Source organism: Oncorhynchus kisutch, linkage group LG20 (genome assembly GCF_002021735.2).
Source record: "Oncorhynchus kisutch isolate 150728-3 linkage group LG20, Okis_V2, whole genome shotgun sequence".
Lineage (NCBI taxonomy): Eukaryota > Metazoa > Chordata > Actinopteri > Salmoniformes > Salmonidae > Oncorhynchus > Oncorhynchus kisutch.
The window spans coordinates 41,888,952-41,912,624 of record NC_034193.2 but is presented as its reverse complement, the minus strand read 5'-3'; the positions used below and the strand labels follow the sequence as shown (position 1 = coordinate 41,912,624).

General features: G+C 44.8%; 1 protein-coding gene across 2 annotated transcripts in view; it reads right to left on the bottom strand.

Annotated features, from left to right (window-relative positions):
- The window catches only part of ube2o (ubiquitin-conjugating enzyme E2O), a 44,472-nt gene that overhangs the window by 16,542 nt on the left and 4,257 nt on the right, over positions 1-23,673 (bottom strand). For both annotated transcript variants that reach the window (XM_031799058.1, XM_031799059.1), the window contains exons 2-10: positions 10,571-10,630; positions 10,104-10,214; positions 8,976-9,073; positions 8,816-8,879; positions 8,097-8,240; positions 7,806-7,915; positions 5,710-5,860; positions 3,954-4,059; positions 3,292-3,649 (exon numbers count right to left, since the gene is read on the bottom strand). In XM_031799058.1, the coding sequence (XP_031654918.1) occupies positions 3,292-3,649; positions 3,954-4,059; positions 5,710-5,860; positions 7,806-7,915; positions 8,097-8,240; positions 8,816-8,879; positions 8,976-9,073; positions 10,104-10,214; positions 10,571-10,630 (1,202 nt within the window). The remainder of the gene's footprint in view (positions 1-3,291; positions 3,650-3,953; positions 4,060-5,709; positions 5,861-7,805; positions 7,916-8,096; positions 8,241-8,815; positions 8,880-8,975; positions 9,074-10,103; positions 10,215-10,570; positions 10,631-23,673) is intronic.

The following is a 23,673-nucleotide window of genomic DNA, read 5'->3' as shown; positions in this document are numbered from 1 at the left end:
GAATGGGAAACAGTGTTTTAACTAGAGGTCGACCGATTATGATTTTTCAACGCCGATACCGATTATTGGAGGACCAAAAAAAATCTGATACCGATTAAATCGGCCATTTTTTTAATAATGACAATTACAACAATACTGAATGAAAACTTATTTTAACTTAATATAATACATCAATAAAATCAATCTAGCCTCAAATAAATAATGAAACATGTTCAATTTGGTTTAAATAATGCAAAAACAAAGTGTTGGAGAAAGTAAAAGTACAATATGTGCCATGTAAGAAAGCTAACGTTTCAGTTCCTTGCTCAGAACATGAGAACATATGAAAGCTGGTGGTTCCTTTTAACATGAGTCTTCAATATTCCCAGGTAAGAAGTTTTAGGTTGTAGTTATTATAGGAATTATAGGACTATTTCCCTCTATACCATTTGTATTTTATTAACCTTTGACAATGTTTTTATAGGCACTTTAGTTTTGCCAGTATAACAGTATAGCTTCCCGTCCCTCTCCTCGCTCCTCCCTGGGCTCGAACCAGCAACACAACGACAACAGCCACCATCGAAGCAGCGTTACCCATGCAGAGAAAGGGGAACAACTACTAGAAGTCTCAGAGCGAGTGACATTTGAAACGCTATTAGCGAGTGCTAACTAGCTAGACATTTCACTTCGGTTACACCAGCCTCATCTCGGGAGTTGATAGGCTTGAAGTCATAAACAGCGCAATGCTTGACGCACAACGAAGAGCTGCTGGCAAAATGCTCGAAAGTGCTGTTTGAATGAATGTTTACGCGCCTGCTTCTGCCTACCACCGCTCAGATACTTAGATACTTGTATGCTCAGTCAGATTATATGCAACGCAGGACACGCTAGATAATATCTAGTAATATCAACCATGTGTAGTTAACTAGTGATTATGATTGATAGTTTTTTTATAAGATAAGTTTAATGCTAGCTAGCAACTTACTGCATTCGCGTAACAGGCAGTCAGTCTCCTTGTGGAGTGCAACGAGAGGGAGGCAGGTCGTTATTGCGTTGGACTAGTTAACTGTAAGGTTGCAAGGTTGGATCCCCCGAGCTGACAAGGTGAAAATCTGTCGTTCTGCCCCTGAACAAGGCAGTTAACACATTCTTATTTTCAATGAAAATGACGGTGGGTTAACTGACTTTCCTAGTTAAAAAGAAAAAACATTATTATTTTTTAAATAACAAATCGGCGCCCAAAAATACAGATTTCCGATTGTTATGAAAACTTGAAATCGGCCCTAATTAAATCAGCCATTCCGATTAATCGGCCGACATCTAGTTTAAACCCTTTACAATGAAAATCTGTGAAGCTATTTGGATTTGTTCGAATCATCTTTGAAAGACAGGGTCCTGAAAAGGGGACGTTTATTTATTTTTTGCTGAGTTTACGTCTCATGTTGTGTCTTTTCTTTAAATCAATCTCTCCTCTACCTCAATTCAATCCCCCCACTAGAATTCAGCCACTTTCCCCCTGCTCTGCCTCTTAACTTCAGTCACTACCTCCCCCTTGCAGTTTAATTCCCCCCATCAATCTTCCTCTCGCTCGCTCTCCCTCCTGCAACTCAATCTCAGCTTTTTTCTCCCCCTTGATCTCCCTGGCTCTTTGACCCTCTGTCTCCCTCTCCATCACCCTTTCCCCCCTCGCTCTCTCCATCTGTCTCTTTCAATCAGAGGACCTGGATGTTATCTGGGCACACCTAAGCACATGCTACATGATTTATCAGCTGCCAGCTATATTTAACCACCAGATCTGATCTACAAGGCAGTTTAAAAGGAGGGAAAAATCACAGCCTTAGGCAGCATCTGAAATAGCATCATATTGCCTGTATAATGCACTACTTTTAACCAAGGATCTGGTCAAAATTAGCACACTATATAAGGAAGGGGGTGCCATTAATATAAGGAAGGGGGTGCCATTTCAGATGTGCAGCCTTGGAATCCCCGCCGTGTTCGAATGGCGCCTGGTAGAATTTAAAGTACTTGAATTCTGCAATGTCTTGAGAAAAGGTTACATTGACCCAAACTTCAACCTATTTGGAAACGTCCAACTAATGGTGCAGAGCTAGGTCTAAATTGTGGGTACCGGTGTGATTTTTATAACAGAGGAACTTAACTATTGGGTTTTTAGTCAAAGGACCACAAGGAGAGCAAGTGCGGTTGAGAGCGTATTCATTTTCACGTCGCAACAATAATAATTAGGTTGATGCTAGTATAACCTTTGGATTGTTATTTGTACTAGATTCAAATTGGTACTAGGAAAATTACTGGATTGGCACTAGATTAGTACTATATTAGATTATGGAGTGGTACTAGTACTGGATTGGTGGTAGACTGGTTCAAGATTTGAAGACAAGGCCAGGTCACACCGTCACTGGCAGCATCCACACAGCCTAATAACAACCAGGGTCATTAGTGGACATCTGCTCCGGGAAATCAGCCTGAAATCGATCCCCGTAGGTAGTAACAAGCCATCAGAAAGTCCGTAAGGAAGAGAGGACATTTTCTGTGAGACAAGATGTTGGATCGATGAACACTGGTCTTGTTCGGCTGGGTGTAAGGGTGTAAGTGTAGGCTGGGTGTAGGGTGTAAGTTGATCGGCTCCGTGTGTAACCGTCCCAAATGGAAGTGGCACCCTATTCCCTATACAGTGCTCTATTTTTGACAAAAGTAGTGTACTACATAGGGAGTAGGGTGCCATTTAGGCCAGAGACAGAGGCTGTACACGAAGACAGAGGATAATGATGTGATTGTGTATCATCTGTACAGGGGTGGGCAGCATCAGAAGCTGGGAGAGGCACAATGTGCCCTTGAGCAAGGCACTTCACCCTCATTTTCTCCAGGGGTGCCGTACTACTATGGCTGACCATGTAAAACAACACTTTTCACTGCACCTATCCGGTGAATGTTACAAAAAATAAGTGACACTGGGTTCAAGGACGCAGAATTTTTGCCAGCGGGAAGCTGAATTCTTGCCAGCAAGCTATTGATCATCCTTTACACGTGCCAAGGAGAAAAGGAGATGGCCAGGGAGCGACCATCTCCTGAATGGAGAGAGAAAAAGGGAGGGAGGGCGCAAGAGAGGGAGGAATAGCAGAAGTTCAGAAAGGGAGGGCGTGAGGGAGGGATAGAAGGCAGAGGACTAAAGTGTGGCCTAGGCTCTGACTTAGCATGCTACATTTGTAGCCATTTATATACAATTGTAGTCTGCTACATTTAGTCACATAGCATTCCATGAATACAAACAGATTTGATTGATAACTGGCTCACCTGTCGCCGGGCTTGAACTCGCGGGAGAACTTGGTCCTCTTCTTCTTGTGCTTCCTCTTCAGGTTGCGGATGGACAGAGGGATGCTCTTCTTCCTGTTCAGGCCCCCCAGACCGCCGCTCTGCGACGACGCCGTGCTGCTCGCCGACGACGTCAGCGACAAGGTGTCGTCAGTGTCCTCCGCCCCCGCCTCGTCGTCTGCGTCCTGCTCCGCGGGCTCGGGCCATGGGTCAGAGGAGGGAGGAGCGCACAGGGTCAAGGGCTGGAGGGTGTGGTTGGGGCCGTTGTTGGGGTGGTGAGGGCGGGGAAGAGCGGTGTGGTCAGTGGAGTCTGGGTGGGTGTTGTCAGGCTTGAGGTCACCTGGGTGTGAGGGGGAGAGGACACTGGTGATGGTCGTTGAGTTGGTTTTAATTGATTAGTTGTATAAGCAGTGACTTGGGACTGAGCAAAGCATAAAGAATAGATTTTAAATTGTGGGGCGAACTACCCTGCACAAGGTGTGCAGTTATCAGATGGCCAGTTATCAGGTGTAGACTGTATGGAGATAAAATGACTCTACAATTGGAGTTTGAGCTCGTCATCTGTTTAAGTGAGGACATCTGCCAAAAAATGACAAGGCAACATTTCTGATGACCAACAGACATAAATCAAAATCAGCATGTACCGTAAAAGCTGTCCGTCTTGTCGGTGGAGTGCTGGTTTGCTTCTTGTGTCTCTGCACTCTCACTGGTCTTCTTCCCTAACGACTCCTTCTTGAACATTCTTTTCAACTGCAGGAAGGACATTGTCATAGGACACTGAGATAATACGAACCATGGCAAACACAGTTGTTAGTGCATGCAACGAGGTAAGAAAGTTGGATACATGGAGTATCTCTGCAAAGAGAGGCAACATTGTTACCAATTGTTTCACACAAAATGGGGACAGGCACGCACAATACAAGTCAAGAGTTTGGACACCTACTCATTCAAGTGTGCTTATTTTTACAATTTCCTACATTGTAGAATACTGAAGACCTCAAAACTATGAAATAACACATGGAATCATGTAGTAACCAATTATTTATTTATTTTTTAATTTAAGTGTTCAAATCAAAATATATTTTACATTTGAGATTCTTCTCTTCACTTTGCTTTGATGACAGCTTTGCACTCTTGGCGCTCTCAAAACCAGCTTCACCTGGAATGCTTTTCCAACAGTTTTGAAGGAGTTCCCACATATGCTGAGCACATGTTGGCTGCTTTTCCTTCACTCTGCGGTCCAACTCATCCCAAACCATCTCAATTGGGATGAGGTCAGGTGAGCCGATGCAGCACGCCATCACTCACATTCATGGTAAAATAGCTCTTACACAGCCTGGAAGTATGTTGGGTCATTGTCCTGTTGAAAAACAAATGGTCCCACTAAGCGCAAACCAGATGGGATGGCATACCGCTGCAGAATGCCGTGGTATCCATGCTGGTTAAGTGTGCCTTGAATTCTAAATAAATCACAGTGTCAACAGCAAAGCAAAGCACCCCCACACCACCTCCTCCATGCTTCACGGTGGGAACCACACATGCAGAGATCCTCCGTTCACCTACTCTGCGTCACAAAGACACAGCAGTTGGAACCAAAAATCTCAAATTTGGACAGACCAAAAGGACAGATTTTCACCGATCTAATGTCCATTGCTCGTGTTTCTTGGTCCAAGCAAGTCTCTTATTGGTGTCCTTTAGTAGTGGTTTCTTTTCAGTAATTTGACCATGAAGGTCTTATTCACACAGTCTCCTCTGAACAGTTGATGTTGAGATGTGTCCGTTACTTGAACTGAAGTATTTATTTGGGCTGCAATCAGAGGTGCAGTTAACTAATGAACTTATCCTCTGGGTCTTCCTTTCTTGTGGCGGTCCTCGTGAGAGCCAGTTTCATCATAGCGCTTGATGGTTTTTGCGACTTCACTTGAATAAACCTTAAAAGTTCTTTAAATGTTCCAGATTTACTTACTTTCATGTCTTAAAGTAATAGACTGTCGTTTCTCCTTGGTATTTTACCAAATAAGGCCATCTTCTGTATACCACCCCTACCTTGTCACAAAACAACTGATTGGCTCAAGGCACACCTGTTAATTGAAATGCATTCCAGGTGACTACCTCATGAAGCTGTTTGGGAGAATGCCAAGAGTGTGCAACGCTGTCATCATGGCAAAGGGTAGCTACTTTGAAGAATCTCAAATATATTTTAATTTGTTTAACATGTTTTTGGTTACAACACGATTCCATGTGTGTCATTTCATAGTTTTGATGTCGTCACTATTATTCTACAATGTAGAAAATAGTTAAAATACAGAAAAACCCATGAATTAGTAGGTGTGTCTGGACTTTTGACTGGTACTGTATATATAGAAACATTTCCTCTCCCTTTCCTCCTCACTCACACACCTTCCTGGCTACGGGGTCCTCTGGGAGTCCGGGGGCCCCGTCGGGCCACTCACAGGTGATGTGTGTGGTGTCTCCCTTGGCTGGGAACACGTACAGGGCCCTCTCCCCCAGCTGCCTCTGGGTGTGGTCGTAGAAGCCCAGACGCTTCACTCTGGATCAGAACACACGTATGGGGGGGGGGGGGGGGGGGGGGGGGGGGGTTTAATAGAAGGGTCATTGAAGCAAAAGAATGGGTGTGTGCTAGGGATGAGCATCTCTCCATCTAGATACATGTGCTACATGATGCACATTCATTACTTCTATTAGCCCATACAAATGCATTGAATAACATTCACTACACAGAAACAACAACAAAAAGTGTCTGTCCTATAGCAGAGATAAGAAATATGAGGAAACCTGTATTTGTTTTTACATGCATTTAATCCCTTATTTTTGGCACCTAACAGTCTAAGTCCTGTCCAAGCCGTAAAAGTGACAACTTGTATTTGGCCTTACTGCTATTAGCCCATATTAACACATTTTTGGCACTGACAGTTTCCATATACACTACCGTTCAAAGGTTTGGGGTCACTTAGAAATGGCCTTCCATTTTAAAAGGCTAATTGATCATTAGAAAACCCTTTTGCATTTATGTTAAAACAGCTGAAAACTGTTCTAATTAAAAAGCAATAAAATCAGCCTTCTTTAGACAAGTTGAGTATCTGGAACATCAGTATTTGTGGGTTTGATTACATTTGTGGGTACGATTATAATTGCAAAAGGGTTTTCTAACGCTCAATTAGTCTTTAAAAATGATAAACTTGGATTAGCTAACACAACGTGCCATTGGAACACAGAAGTGATGGTTGCTGATAATGGGCCTCTGTACTCCTATGTAGATATCCCATGAAAATATACAAAATCTGCCGTTTCCAGCTACAATAGTCATTTACAACATTAGCAATGTCTACACTGTATTTCTGATCAATTTGAAGTTATTTTAAATGGACAAAAATAGTGTTTTAATTTTAAAAAACAAGGACATTTCTAAGTGACCCCAAACTTTTGAACGGTAGTGTATACTTCCATTCATTTTTTCAACTCGTACCGGGGAACATTTAGACAGACCTGTGGACGTCGTAGAGCAAAACAACCGACATGTACGCGTTCATGAGAATCTCACCTTTCCACAGAGGCCTCGTATTTATGTGGTTGCCCAAACTGATCAGACGCTATAGACAGAAGTTGGCAGATGGGCTGAACAGACTTCAGACGAGTCCCAGGTTGCTTGTGGGGGTCGTAGAGCAAATCATTCGGACGCTTCAGATGACATTGTGAGAAGACCGATTTTCGGATGTCTCAGGTTGACGAACACCGCTCTAGCGCTGTCAACTTTCACCGTGGATGAGGAAGTAGTGGATTGAGACGCATCCAATGCAGATCTCAACCTTAAAATATTTTTTAAATGGGGATATTTTTATTAAGCTAAACAGATTTCCGCGGGGGCGTGGACAGCGAACTTCGGGGGTCAATATAGCACAACTTTGAATATCAGTCCATCTCAAAAGCGAATGGTTGTGACCATTTGGAACTTCACTGAGAAAAGCTGCTCCTTCTCCAGCTCAGACCATATAGGCTTACAGTGCAGCTCGCAGAAGACAAACACGGTCCTTGTTATGAAATTACAACTTCACCCTGTTCATGTAAACATCCAATTAAGACACGCATGCAAGTGTGAGGTGTGTATATAATGTGAGTCAACCAGAAATAGACTGCTCATACGCTGTATATCTATAAAATGGAAAACCGCAGCCTCTGTGCTCCCAAGTGTGGATGGATGGTAGAACGAATCTACGAATACAGGACTCTAGAGCGCAATCATTTGACTCGCATATGCGGCAAAATATTTGCTGTGCTACCTGGAATTCTGAAGTACCAGCGCACCTAGAAAAATTAAGGATTCTAGCTTTAATATCTCAAATATGTCATTACGCTACTAAAGTTCTTTGTGTGCGCCTACATTGGTCAACTTAGGCACACACACACGTGCTCTTGTAAAAAAGAAAGGTCAGCGTAGAGAATTGAAATGAACAGACAAACGGGGTGCAGTTCAGTACCTGCAGAGGTTCTCCTGGGAGATGGTAGACGGAGGGGGGTAGACGCTGTCCGTGCCCTTGGGGGAGTAACTCTTGGTGATCCACGTCACCTTCAGCTCCGCCACCTGGACCTACGGGGGGGGGGGTCACATGAAAACACAGGTGAGCATTTAGAGCAGTGACATCACACATACTTCAGCAGCTAAGCCTATTATTAGGTGGTAAGGTATGTGGGTCAGTAAAAAACAGGAAAACCTCAGGGCCCAAGTTATTGCCTGTGAGTAATGTAAAATGCGCAAATTGCCATCATACCTCTTCGACCACCACCCTGAACTTGCTCTTCTTGCGGAGCACGGGCTTGACCCCGGAGAGCCACTGGACATTGGAGAAGACTTTGGCTGGCCCGATCAGCACCTGGCCTGGGTAGAAGCCATAGGTCTCGTCGAAGAAAAGACCCTACCAAACAGGGAGGAGATGCATCTCACTAACACACAGAGGCAGTTTCCCTTAACCAGTCCATTGAGAATCTAAAAAAGCTCCAAGATATCCTGCTGCTCATTGTTCGTTTCAACAAATGATAAGAGAACATAGCTAGTACTTAACAAGGTTGTGTGAAAAAGTTGACTACGTAGACACGGTTGTATCGTTTCTGAAATAACAGCCAAAGTGTTACAGGAGTCACACCTAGGTATTCCCAGTCAACGCCCAACAGTTTCAGATTAATATTGGACGCACGTCACCTGCTACCTTGAACAAGATTAGGGTCGATTCTTTTTAAACTCAATTTTCAAAAATCGGTTTCCTAAACTGACCTCGGCTCAAATGGAATTGACCCCCAGCCCTGTTACAAAGTATTACACCACTACCTATGGTCAATAAGGAGGAATAGGAAGCGCAAGGCTGTGAGCAGCAAGTTCATTTCATTTGCTTCTACCTAGCCAGCCTTATCAGATCAGTAAAGTGCAGTGGACGAGGGCAGACGGCTACGTTGTCACACAACAACAAAACGCAGCTCGTGGCATTTCACCTACCGAGTCACTGACGTGTGGACAGACGTCGTACAGCTTGGCTCCGTCCTCCACATTCATGGAACACCTGCGGTGGTAGAGAGAAGTTGAGGCGAAGCATGAAGCAGGCAGATGTAAATGAAACCGTTTTGAATTGACACTCAGACTAGGACAGATTTTGTACCTGGCTCCATTGGAAAGCTTGAGGATGATGTGGTTGGTCAGGTCGTACACCTTCCCCAGCCAGAAGTCGTAGGCTATGTAGTCCCCATACATGAAGGACTAGCAGGGGACACGCATGAAACAAATGATTGAAACAGAGACATTGATGTGGTACGCATACAGTACCAGTCAAAAGTTCAGACACACTCATTCCCAGGTTTTTCTTTATTTGTACTATTTTCTACATTGTAGAATAATAGTGAAGACATCAGAACACTGAAATAACACATGGAATCATGTAGTAACCAAAATATATTTTATATTTGAAATTCTTCAAAGTAGCCATCTGATGCTGCACGCCACTCTCCTTCTTGGTCAAATAGCCCTTACAAAGCCTGGAGGTGTGTTTATGGTCATTGTCCTGTTGAAAAACAAATCGTCCCTCTAAGCGCAAACCAGATGGGATGGAGTATTGCAGAATGCTGTTGTAGCCATGCTGATTAAGTGTGCCTTGATTTCTAAATAAAATCAGGCAGTGTCACCAGCAACGCACACCAGCAACCCACACCTCCATTCTTCACGGTGGGAACCACACCTGCAGAGATCATCCGTTCACCTACTCTGCGTCTCACAAAGACATGGCGGTTAAAACCATAAATCTCAAATTTGCACTCAGACCAAAGGACAGATTTCCACCAGGTCTAATGTCTATTGCTCGTGTTTCTTGGCCCAAGATTTTGATTTGTTTAACACTTTTTTTGGTTACTACATGATTGTGTCATTTCATAGTTTTGATGTCATTATTCTACAATGTAGAAAAAATATTTTTTAAATTAAGAAAAACCCTGGGATGAGTAGGTGTGTCCAAACTTTTGACTATGCATGTAAGTATGTATATCTCTTTGCCAAAGAATAAAGGAGTAAATTATAGACCACCTTACAGGCATAGGCTACCACAGGAGATACTCGAGAAGGACAAGACAATTGAAAAGCCTAATTAAATTAGTATTTATAAGCAAATGGTTCATTAAAACAGAAATCCTAACAAGAACAAATTAATTTGATAAATCACATGGAAATGCTTCTATCTTGCTACTTCTCTGTGGACATAGGGTGCTCAAGAGAACATTATGGCATCTTTTTTTCTTACCCAGATGTGATGTAGGTCTTTACTGTTGACAGGGTAAAGGACACAGTTGGTCCCCACTAGTTTTACAGCACACTCGATGTCGATGTTGGTCACGATGCCACACTGGTTGTCCTGGAAACCACAACCGCAAACAAGACAAGGGTTACCATATCACCATCGCCCTACGCTCTATCAAAGGAAACACACCAATTTGTGTCGGTGCGTTCTCAATAATACCACCTAGAGACAGGTGATGGATATTAGCATAAGATACACCTACTCTAAAATGTTTACTCAATATATCAGTGTGCTTGCATCAGTCCGCATCTTAAAGATGGCAGGTAAGAGCTTTCTGATAAAGGCATTTTAGCACATTCTACATCAAACACCGCAGCCTGGACAGTCATCCTGTGTTGGTACGCTAGTCATGTAGGGTGTCATCAGCTAACACAGTGTAGTGATACGACAGGAGAGGTAGCTCAGCTTACGTTAGAATTCATCCGCCGCACAATGTCTCGGATAACGATGGATCGATCTATAAGTTTCAGCTGCAACAGAGGGTGGAGAAAAGAGAGCGGGGGGGGGGGGGGGGGGGGGGGGTGAGATGAGAACATCATAGAATACATAGACAAGACCGACAACTCAAGTGGTCTAATTTCAGCGGTCATTTTAGCATCTTGGTGGCAGCTGGGATGCCACTGGGTGCCGGTTACCATCCCAATCAGCTCATCTGAACACAGTCTGACTGCTTCCTGACAACAATAGTGATATGGCAGCAATGAAGTAGCCTGTACCAAATACTAGTCAACCTTTTCCAAACCACAATAAGCAGTGTCTGCACATAATCCCATCTATACCAAAAAATACATACAACACCTTAGATGACAGAACACTAGTGTCTTCAGAAAGTATTCAGACCCCTTGACTTTCCACATTTGTTACGTTACAGCCTTATTACATGCCTTAAATCACATTTACACAAGTATTCAAACCCTTTACTCAGGTATTTTGTTGAAGCACCTTTGGCAGTGATTACTGCCTCGAATCCTCTTAGGTTTGACGATACAAGCTTGACCCCTGTATTTGAAGAGTTTCTCCCATTCTTCTCTGCAGATCCTCTCAAGTGCTGGTTGGATGGGGAGCGTCGCTGCACAGCTATTTTCAGGTGTCTCCAGAGATGTTCGATCGGGTTCACGTCCGGCCTCTGGCTGGGCCACTCAAGAACATTCAGAGACTTGTCCCGAAGCCACTCCTGCATTGTCTTGGCTATGCGCTTACGGTCGTTGTCCTGTTGGAAGGTGAACCTCTCACCCCTTTGCTCTGTTCATCTTTCCCTCAATCCTGACTAGTCTCCCGGTCCCTGCCATTGATGCTGCCAGGTTTCTTCCAGACGTGACACTTGGCATTCAGGCCAAAGAATTCAATCTTGGTTTCATCAGACCAGAGAATCTTGTTTCACATGGTCTGAGAGTCATTAGGTGACTTTTGGCAAACTCATTGCAGGCTGTCATGTGCCTTTTACTGAGGAGTGGCTTCCATCTGGCCACTCTACCATAAAGGCCTGATTAGTGGAGTGCTGCAGAGATGGGATAACCTTTCAGAAGGACAACCATCTCCAAAGTGGAACTCTGGAGTTCTCTCAGAGTGACCATCGGGTTCTTGGTCAGCTCCCTGTCTCAGGGCTCTACGGATATATCCTTCAACCCCATGGCTTGGTTTTTGCTGTGACATGCACCGTCAACTGTTGGACCTTATATAAACAGGTGTGTGCCTTTCCAAATCAAGTTATAGGAACATCAAGGTTTTAAAAAAAGGATGCACCTGAGCTCAACTGAGTCTAATAGCAAAGGGTCTGAATACTTATGTAATGTAACAAAATTGTGAAATAGTCATGTCACCATGTATGTAAACTCAGCAAAAAAAGAAACGTCCTCTTACTGTCAACTGTGTTTATTTTCAGCAAACTTAACATGTGGAAATATTTGTATGAACATAAGATTCAACAACTGAGACAAACTGAACAAGTTCCACAGACATGTGACTGACAGAAATGGAATATGTCCCTGAACAAAGGAGGGGGGGGGGGGGGGGGGGGGGGGTCAAAATCAAAAGTAACAGTTGTAACAAGGATGACTCCTTGCTGTCCCCAGTCCAACAGGCCGTGCTGCTGCTCCAGTTTCAACTGTTCTACCTGTGGCTATGGAATCTGTTCACCGGACGTGCTACCTGTCCCAGACCCATTATTTGACCATTGGCCATGTTCTGTTATAATCTCCACCCGGCACAGCCAGAAGAGGACTGGCCACCCCACATAGGTGGTTCCTCTCTCGGTTTCTTCCTAGGTTTTGGCCTTTCTAGGGAGTTTTTCCTAGCCAACGTGCTTCAACACCTATATTGCTTGCTGTTTGGGGTTTTAGGCTGGGTTTCTGTACAGCACTATGAGATATCAGCTGATGTACGAAGGGCTATATAAATACATTTGATTCGATTTTTATTTGAACAGTCAGTATCTGGTGTGGCCACCAGCTGCATTAAGTACTTCAGTGCATCTCCTCCTCATGGACTGCACAAGATTTGCCAGTTCTTGCTGTGAGATGTTACCCCGCTCTTCCACCAAGGAACCTGCAAGTTCCTGGTGGCTAGGGCCCTCCCGGAGGGTGAGGGCCCTAGCCCTCACCCTCCGATCCAACAGGTCCCAGATGTGCTCAATGGGATTGAGATCAGGGCTCTTCGCTGGCCATGGCAGAACACTGACATTCCTGTCTTGCAGGAAATCATGCACTGAACGAGCAGTATGGCTGGTGGCATTGTCATGCTGGAGGGTCATGTCAGGATGAGCCTGTAGGAAGGGTATCACAAGAGGGAGGTAACGCACAGCATTGAGATTGCCTGCAATGAAAACAAGCTCAGTCCGATGATGCTGTGACACACAGCCCCAGACCATGACGGACCCTCCACCTCCAAATCGATCCCGCTCCAGAGTACAGGCCTCGGTGTAACGCTAATTCCTTCGACGATAAACGCAAATCCGACCATCATCCCTGGTGAGACAAAACCGCGGCTCGTCAGTGAAGAGCACTTTTTGCCAGTCCTGTCCGGTCAAGCTACAGTGGGTTTGTGCCCATAAGGGACTTTGTTGCCAGTGATGTCTGGTGAGGACCTGCCTTACAACAGGCCTACAAGCCCTCAGTCCAGCCTCTCTCAGCCTATTGCGGACAGTCTGAGCACTGACGGAGGGATTGTGTGTTCCTGGTGTACCTCGGGCAGTTGTTGCCATCCTGTACAGAGTCCTGCAGGTGTGATGTTCGAATGCACCGATCCTGTGCAGGCGTTGTTACACTTGTCCTCGTAGTGGCAGACCACAATCAGCCGTCTGTAGTGCCGTCTAAGGCGTCTCACAGTACGGACATTGCAATTTATAGTCCCTGGCCATATCTGCAGTCCTCATGCCTCCTTGCAGCATGCCTAAGGCACATTCACACAGATGAGCAGGGACCCTGGGCATCTTTCTTTTGGTGTTTTTCAGAGTCAGTAGAAATGCCTCTTTAGTGTCCAACGTTTTCATAACTGTGACCTTAATTGCCTACCCTATGTAAGCTGTTAGTGTCTTAATGACCGCTCCACAGATGCATGTCCATTAATTGCTTATGGTTCATTGAACAAGCATGGGAAAAAGTGTTTAAACCCTTTACAATGAAGATCTGTTAAGTTATTTGGATTTTTACAAATTATCTTTGAAAGACCGGGTCCTGAAAAGGGGATTTTTTTTGTTGTTGCTTAGTTTAGTACACGGTATGATAGTCAACTTTGACCGCAACTTCACCCTGCCTGGTCTCGCTCATCCGAATGACACACAAGGTCGTACAGAGACAATGCACTGAGTTTATTCAGGGATCTCTGGGGAAGCGGGGATAAGAGCATCCGAGTAGAAGATCAACATTTGCATGTCAGAGGGTTCAGTTCAGTCTGACTCTCGGCGCACACACACAGAACTGGGAAAATACTGTTGGAATGATGCCCTTGATGCCTTTGTTAATCTACAAAACATAACAGTGAATAAAATACCAAAATGAAACGCCCAAATAGCACCACTGCAGCAGGAAAGTGGCAGTTTAAGAGAGGCACTACTAATGAGAAAAGATCTATATACCCTGGCAGCCCCATGTACTGCAATAGCCTAATAATAGGTTGGTGGGTAGATAAAGGGATAGACCGATGGATGAATGAAGGAATTGGTATAGAGGGAAATTACTAAAAGAAATCAGAATTTACTGGGTGGAAGTAATCAACGATAAATAGGGTTGGGACTGACTGGGTAAGGCTGTAGCTGGGTCTTGTCAAGATGAGATCCATTTTTTGCAAATTTGACCAAATATATATTTAAGCATTTTTGCTAACCCTAACCTAATCCTCCTAACCTGCTGTGTAAGTTCCCCGAAAAGTCAGTTGACAAAAGCTGCATCTCTTCTAGACAAAACCCAATAATTCAGGGGATGACTGGGAATCCCTGTGCCTCCAAGCACCATTCTCCTGTTAACACACTTGGTGAGATAAAATGTTCAGAATGTTCAGAATGTTGCGGGGAGAATTGCAATGAATAGAGCGGACAGACTCCTTGAAAAGACAACCGTTCGTATCTGTTCTACTCCATACATTTCTGAAACAGACAATAACTTTAAAAACATATTCCCAATAAGATAAAAGTACTCAAAATAGCCTTTACAGTCTGTATTCCTCACAGTTTCAGCTATAATTTAGGCGTATCTATAATCATCCACCACGTTGATGCAGTAGACGAACAGGCCTGGGGAATGGAAATTACACACAGGAGAACAAACAGACCATGCAACAGACCCACTCGAGAGTCAAATCAGCATCGTTGCGGTCTATTCCATTTTCCATGTGATGACATGTACTGTTCTCAAAATGTGGGGAGACAGAGAGCGCTCTTCAAAGGCAAGAGGCATTCAGTAAGCCAGGGATAGGCAAGCGGTGGGGTGGCAACATGCTCCATAATACTAAATCAGTGTAATGTGGCTAACACTAGTAGCGTCAAGCTGCTCCTTCTAATGGGCGGCAGCTGCCAGCCGGATGCCATCACCTACAATAGAATTCTGGAGGAGAGAGGCAGGACGAGAGATGATTAGGAGGAGGAAGAGAGGAGAGAAAATTAGGAGGGAGGACGTGTGGTTATGAAATGGAAGGGTACGAGTGTGTGTTAGCCAAAATTGGACATTATGGAGATTTTTTTTAAAGCAATTACTCTTGTATTCCTGTATCTCTTGTACACACACAAACACCACAATCTGATTGGGCTAGGCCAGCTGCAGCTATCTCCATGTTTTCAGGCTCTGCTGTCTGGACTATAACCTTACTCCTGTAAATTGTGGGGCGAGGAGGAGGCGGGCAAGATAGGATAGACGCTCCATTTACACACAACTCCGTCTTAGCAGTCACACCAGTCCCAGTGTAGAGGCTGGACACACTCATGCATGCACACTTACACAAACACAGATAGGCCTACACTGAAGCATGCGCACACAGTCCCCTGTGTGTGTTTAGTGATTCTAACTCTGCCATGGAGAAGAGGGGTCAGGGCAGCCTGCGGATGCAGCAACTGTCTCGCTGCGTAGGAACCATGAGGCTAAAATCAATACATACTCAACCAAATATGACAGAAGCAACCATGTGAAGTACTAAGATACTACATTACAATATAAAACACACTAGCGCAGTGCTTCCAGAAAGCATATTCTACCATGGCTATTATATAGCTATCAAAACAATGCAGTTTAGCTTAGTTATCATTCATTATTCATGGTACGCTTGTAACACAGTGGCGGTTCCACTCCCAGAAATAGTCAGAGGGAGAGGAGGGCAGGATGAGAGGGAGATGGCAGAGGAAGGGTATACAGTCACTGATCTCATCTCATATAGAAGCGCAGAGAAAGAACGGCATGAATATCCTCCCTCTCCCTTCTCTAGTCTTCTCTTTTTTCCCCCCCTTCTCCCCTGGCCCACCAAAGGAAGCTATTTCCTAGAGATGTCACAACTGTCTCATCTGTTGCCTGCCTGTTCACTGCTCAATGAACTGATCTGTGCCTCGCCGCATCCTGCACAAATCACTGCTCCTCCTGTGGCCATGGAACACACACAGTATCCCATTTGTATGCATAATCAGATTGCAAATCCCAATTGCTCATGTGCATACATAAAACTCACACATTACATGGCCTATGTACAATACATAGACTATGGGAAACTACTAACAAAGAAAACACACACACACACACAGGTTTTCCCCTTGTCCCAACAATGATCCTAAAGCTAGAAATATCCAGAGGGGAAAACGCTGAAAATATCCTTAGTCTGCGTGAGTCATATGTTGGACGACTGCCTGGTCGACACGATGGCGTTGTTCAGGAATTCAATGGAAACACCTGTGTGTATTGGAAAGAAACCCCGGTATTGGCGTCTTTTGTTCGGGCACCAGTAACTGTCCAATAACAATGGCTGTTAGTCAGCAGCACAGCGTCAGGCGGCAGCCTGGAAACCAGCAGGCTGTTCTGTAAAGGTGCCGCTAAAGAGGGGGGGCTTTCTCATACACACTAGTGCCAACACACACACTAACAAAGAGGACATTTCTCTGAAGGGGCGAGCGAAGCGGTCAGGCTAAAGGCTAACAAAGCAGATCTGTTCCTTTGTCTCGTCTCAAGGATGGAGCGATTTTGTCTGGTGATAGATCAGCGTTTCCTAAACTAGGGGTTGAGACCATGGGGTGCCGAGAGAAACTCAGAAAAATAACCACAATAATTTGCCGCTTGGGTTACGTGAGTAACCGCCAATATACACTCAATGTGGTCGTGAGTGTTTCTTCCTACAAAACGCCTGACCTTCTGCGCTTTCCAATGTCTTTGATGCATTTCAGTATTTCAGACCATACTTCCTTCCGTTTAAAAATACAGTCAGAGTGATTTGTAATTGACTGCCATAGCCCTAAATAAAATAAAAAAGTTTACTGGCTGTTGATGACATCACCTTATTGTTTTACATGGTGTGGTTGCAAAAAAAAAAAAAAATCTCAAAATGGGGTAAAATAAAAACAGGTTTGGGAACCCCTGTGATGGACAATGGAAAAGGCTGGGGCTCTGGCAAGTAGCCACTGCTTTCAGGTCTCAGCTACATGTTACCATGTCTCATCTCAGGGATGTAGAGAGTGCCGGTCTAATATAGACAATGGACTCTGATGACTGACAGACAACCTTGGCTGGCTGCAAGCCCCCCAATCACAAAGCACCTGACAACTGATGCGTCCTCTCCTTCAGTGTTGAACTAAGCCTGCAACTGTGTTGACGGTGATTGAGCAACAAGTCCCTTTGCATGCTGAACAAACCCACGCAATATCAGGTATACCAATGTATAGACTTTTTCTATTGTATTAGTGACTGTATGTTTGTTATTCCATGTGTAACTCTGTGTTGTTTGTGTCGCAATGCTTTGCTTTATCTTGGCCAGGTCGCAGTTGTAAATGAGAACTTGTTCTCAACTGGCCTACCTGGTTAAATAAAGGTGAAATCAAACATTTAAAAGGGTACTATTTAATAAAGCTGCCAGTTGAGGACTTGTAAGGTGTCCGTTTCTCAAACTAGGCACTCGAATGCAAAAGGGTTTTCTAATTAACCCTTTAAAATGATAAACTTGGATTAGCTAGCACAACGTGCCATTGGAACACAGGAGTGATGGTTGCTGATAATGGGCCTCTGTACGCCTATGTAGATATTCCATTTAAAAAAAAGAATCTGCCGTTTCCAGCTACAACACTCATTTACAACATTAACAATGTCTACACTTTATTTCTGATCAATTTGATGTCATTTTAAAACAGAAAAAAAATGCTTTTCTTTCAAAAACAAGGACATTTCGAGGTGAACCCAAACTATTGTACGGTAGTGTATATGGTCATTTTTAAATATACAGGGTGAAGTTAATTTCATAACAAGGACAATTGCTTTTTCTACCTGCAATGCTCGATCAGCGGGAGGAAAATAAAACATTTAGAACATTTGGACCAGGGCTGCTCAACCCTCTTCCTGGAGATCTACCGTCCTGTGGGTTTCAGTCCAACCCACTTCCTGGAGATCTACCGTCCTGTGGGTTTTCAGTCCAACCCTCTTCCTGGAGATCTACCGTCCTGTGGGTTTCAGTCCAACCCACTTCCTGGAGATCTACCGTCCTGTGGGTTTTCAGTCCAACCCTCTTCCTGGAGATCTACCGTCCTGTGGGTTTTCAGTCCAACCCACTTCCTGGAGATCTACCGTCCTGTGGGTTTTCAGTCCAACCCACTTCCTGGAGATCTACCGTCCTGTGGGTTCAGTCCAACCCACTTCCTGGGGATCTACCGTCCTGTGGGTTCAGTCCAACCCTCTTCCTGGGGATCTACCGTCCTGTGGGTTCAGTCCAACCCTCTTCCTGGGGATCTACCGTCCTGTGGGTTTTCAGTCCAACCCTCTTCCTGGAGATCTACCGTCCTGTGGGTTTTCAGTCCAACCCTCTTCCTGGGGATCTACTGTCTTGTAGGTTGTCCAACCCTCTTCCTGGAGATCTACCGTCCTGTGGGTTTTCAGTCCAACCCTCTTCCTGGGGATCTACTGTCTTGTAGGTTCAGTCCAACCCTCTTCCTGGGGATCTACTGTCCTGTGGGTTTTCAGTCCAATCCTAATTTAACACACCTGATTCTACTAATTAGCTGCTCAACAAGACCTTAACTAGCTGAATCAGGTATGCTAAATTAGGGTTAGGACAGAGACAGATCTCATTTTCCATCAATGTAACTTATGCAACAAATGTTAGTGCATCAAATCGTATCGCATTGAATGTTTCTCAAATCAAACCGAATCATGTCAAACTAAAATGTTTCGTTCATGTTTGACATCGGTCAAATTGTCTCGAAAGGGAAAGATGGACATTCCTAGTGCAACAGTATTGGTTTTGTCTTCCTGGGCTCATTAACACGAGTCACACTCTCCAGGTGGGGTGCAGGAGAAAGGATGGAGGAAAAGGAGAGAGACTGCAGCCTTGCGCCACGCCTGTTCTCCATTCACATTGAGCATGTTAACACTTAAAAATGATAAAGATCAAATATTTCTCACACTAGATTCTCTCTCTCACACACACACACACCTACACCTCCATCTCCATCTCCAGCAGACCAGCCATGTCTGGCAGCGCTGGAGGTCCATAGATCCAGACAGTGGGAACCACAAAGCTACTTTACACTTGTTCTCCTGGGGGAGAGGAGAACCAGGTGGTGTTAAGAGAACTGACAGTCCGGTATAAAACCACTATATACTTCTGGAACAACTGATGGGAGCTGAGGAAGGGTCAGCAGCGAGAGAGAGTAACTGACTGAGAGTGAAAATAGTGGCAGGGCAATAGGACACAGGGAGACAGTCAGACGGATAAGGGGAGGTGGACGGAGAGGAGGGGTGGAAAGAGAGTGGGAGGGAAGAGCAAGGCAGAGGGAAAAAAACAACAGTGAAAGAAAGCCAGACACAGAACCAGCCCGTCTCCCCCACTGTGAGGTGTCAATACTGCAGAGGGAGAAAGGCTGTGGCCAGGCGGCCTTTCTCCGCAAGTCCTCAGTGGACACATCTTACCACACACAGAGAAGCAGAGAGGGCGAGCGAGGCAGAGAGAGAATTAACTACAGAACAAAATACAAACCCTGCAACCCAAAAAAAGCATGTGGAGTTGATGGGATCCTCAATGAAATATACAGACCACAAATTCCAATTAACTTTACTTCATCATCCTCAGCTCAGGCATATTCCTCAATATTGGGAACCAAGAACTGATCACCACAATCCACAAAAAAAGTGGAGACAAATTTGACCCCAATAACTACCGTGGGATATGCGTCAGCAGCAACCTTGGGAAAATCCTCTATAATTGACAGCAGAGTTGCACATTTCCTCAGCGAAAACAATGTATTGAGCAAATGTCAATTTGGCTTTTTATCAAATTAGCGTACAACAGACCACGTATTCACCCTGCAAACCCTAATTGACAAAAAAACAAAAACAAAGGCAAAGTCTTCTCATGCTTTGTTGATTTAAAAAAAAGCTTGCCTCAATTTGGCATGAGGGCCTGATATACAAATTGATGGAGAGTGGTGTTGGGGGAAAACATACAACATTATAAAATCCATGTACACAAACAACAAGCGCAGGGTTAAAATTGGCAGAAAACATTTGTTTCCACAGGGCCGGGGGGTGAGACAGGGATGCAGCTTAAGCCCCACCCTCAACATATAAATGAATTGGTGAGGGCACTAGAACAGTACGCAGCACCCTGCCTCACCCTCCTAGAATCTGAAGTCAAATGTCTACTGTTTGCTGATGATCTGGTGCTTCTGCAGCACCTAGATCTTGTGCACAAATTGTCAGACCTGGGCCCCGAAAGTAAATCTCAGTGAGACACCGTTGCCCTACAGCACACAAACTACACATACCTTGGCCTAAACATCAGCGCCACAAGTAACTTCCACAAAGCTGTGAACGATCTGAGACAAGGCAAGAGGGGCCTTCTATGCCATCAAAAGGAACATAAAATTCAATATGCCAATTATGATTGACTAAAAATACTTGAATCAGTTATAGAACCCATTGCCCTTTATTGTTGTGAGGTCTGGGATCCGCTCACCAAAAAAGCATTCAGAAAATGGGGACAAACACCAAATTGAGGCTCTGCATACAGATTCCTGCTCAAATATCCTAGGAACTGTTGTGAGTGTAATGTTTACGGTTGCTTTTTTATTGTTTATTTCACTTTTGTTTATAATCTATTTCACTTGCTTTGGCAAACATTTTCCCCATGCCAATAAAGCCCTTAGAAAGAGAGCGTGAGAGAAACAGAGAGAGTGTATCAGATACATCATCTCAGGAGGGGTGTGGTTGACAACAACCCTTCCACATTACATCACTGCTCTGCAATCTCCAGAACAGAACTCCACAGGGACAGGAAGGAGGGGAAGAGAGGGATGAGGGGAAGAGAGGGATAGGAGGAGGGAGGAGGATAGCTTATCATTTCACATCTTTGTAGTGAGTTACAAAGCTATTCTCACGAGCCCTAGGCTATAGGGAAGGATGGATCCAAGATGACTTAGCTGCTTCTCTCCTCTCACCTCCACCTGCTGTCACACCTCTTCACCTTCCAGACCTGTCACTTTCAATCTGCTGATGATCCCTTGTTCTGGCTGCTTGTGAATGTGTGACGTGTGTGTGTGTGTGTGTCCACTCTACGCTAAGGCCCTGGCACCTGCTTAACATTACTCAAGCTCATACATTCCCTTCTTACACTGAGGCTACTTGGCAGTGTGTCCTGGATTACTTCATTAACAGTCAACCACGGGCCTGCAGTTTTGCCTATTCTCTGAGAGCCGCAGGACTAGGACCAGGTTGCTAAGTAGCAAGGAGGCTAGTAACCAAAAAGCTACATAGCGCTTATTGCGTCAAAACACACGTCATGACGACATGTCAATTACCATGTGAGGAGAATGGCGTAACATCACGGTGGTGTCAGTCGTTTCATCTTAACTGTAAGTCAATTAGGATCATCCGTCGTCTAAATACAGACACCCTAATTTTGTGATCGTTTAAGCCTCCTCAGTAGGGAATGGCTAACCACTAAATGGCAATTATTCAAGCGCCATGCTAATGAGTTGGCTGGATAATTAATAACCTAATAACGACAAGATGGCTGATGTCTCAATATGATTGGAGAAGGCTAAGGTGTTATCAGCACATGTAGAGTGACTCAAAGGATTACAAGGCATCAACTGTATAGGCCAGGGGCTTCCCAAACTCAGTCCAGCACCCCTGGTTTCACCTTTTGTTTTTTGCCTCAGCACTACACAGCTGATTCAAATGATCAAAGCTTGATGAGTTGGTTATATGAATCAGCTGTGTAGTGCTAGGGCAAAAACCTAAACTGCACCCATCACAGAGATGGATCCTTCCAATCTCCCCATACATCACTAGAAGACAGGCCAGCCCAATAAAGCGGCAAATGAGACAGGGGGTGGATGACGGGGCAAAAAGGTGACAAAGGTGACAAATAGGACCAAGGCTTATGTATGACATGTTCTCCAGAGGGGACACAGCGGGAGAGCAGAGGTCAGAAAAACAAAGCATGAGCCTTGTGCTGCTTACGAGCCTCTAAAGAGCACACCTCTAATGCCTTTTCAGCTAGTCGTGTGGTGATCCCTAATGTATATCCAACCACATAAACCATAATAAACCAGAGTCAAACAATACGGGTGAATGCTAATACTCACAATTTTTGCCTAGCATAGATTAGCAATACCTGTAAACAGCATCCTGAAAGGACCGCACTCTACCTTCCGGACAACAAAAGGAGACCAAATACTCCCAAGTCGGTATGTAAAAAGAGATATCGGCCTATTCAGCAAACTAAGGGGTTAGGCCTATAACTGCAACTGCTTGCAACAAGAAAACAAAAACCTCTAAAAATAGACCCTGGTAAAATAAGAAATAAAAAAATGTAAAGAACCAATGGGACAGAAGGGGGGGCCTTATCACTTAAGGACAAAAAGCTCTTCATTAGCATAGCAACCATCTGCCCAGAGCTAGCCCATCTCTTCCTCCCCTCACTATCTCTCCCTCGTGCCCCCACTCATTACCCCTCATTCTCTTCCCAGCTCCCTTCATCCTCTTTCTCTCCATCCCTCTTTCTCTCCTCCCTCCCTTCTCTCTCTCTCTCTCTGCAGTAGAGTCGGCAGCAGTAGGCCCTGGCCCCGGCTGCACCCACCGTCATTAGCAGCATCACGCCACACTCCACCCCTCCTCCACCCCAAGGGCCTAGGCGTCACGGTCACCTCAGACCCCCGTCTGACAGCTCCGTCTCCGAGCACAGCCTTGAATAAGAGGGTGGGGAGGGAAACCATCGCTCCGACCTCAGTACCACGCCCTGCGTTCCACTGTCAGCTACCTGCTGCAGTCATAGCCTTGGAAAGCCTATCATAAGAAAGTTAGGGAGGGCTAGACAGTGTACTGCAGCAACGGGGCTGAGTTAGCTAGTGTTCTAGCAATGCCGCTGTGTGCTCACCGTCGCTGTACTGAACTGTAGGCAGCCACAGGCTTCCACAGCATGAACCCTGTCAAAGACCTTCAATAGCCGCCTTAGCCTCATTGAGAGACAATGTCCTTCGTAGTCAAGAGATGTACTATTTTCATTCCTAGCGTCCTTGCTAGGCTAGCGATGTAATGGTTGCTATTCAGGAGGCACCTCCAGGTAGTGGTTATTCCATTTAACCAATATGAACAGCTTTTCACACAGGTCTTAAAGAAGACGGCAAGGTTGAAACATGGGGTTCTTTGTACAGTTTCTAATATGACTAGCCCACCATTGTGAGAGTGCAAAGCACCTTCCTATCCAATCAAGTTTAAAACGGGTAGCTATAGATTCTATTCAACAGAGCCTCATTAAAATAATTAAATTTTTAATTTTGAAGAAAGCAAATTTGAAACATTGGGTAGTAGCGCCACGCCAGTGGCAGATCCGAGACCAATCA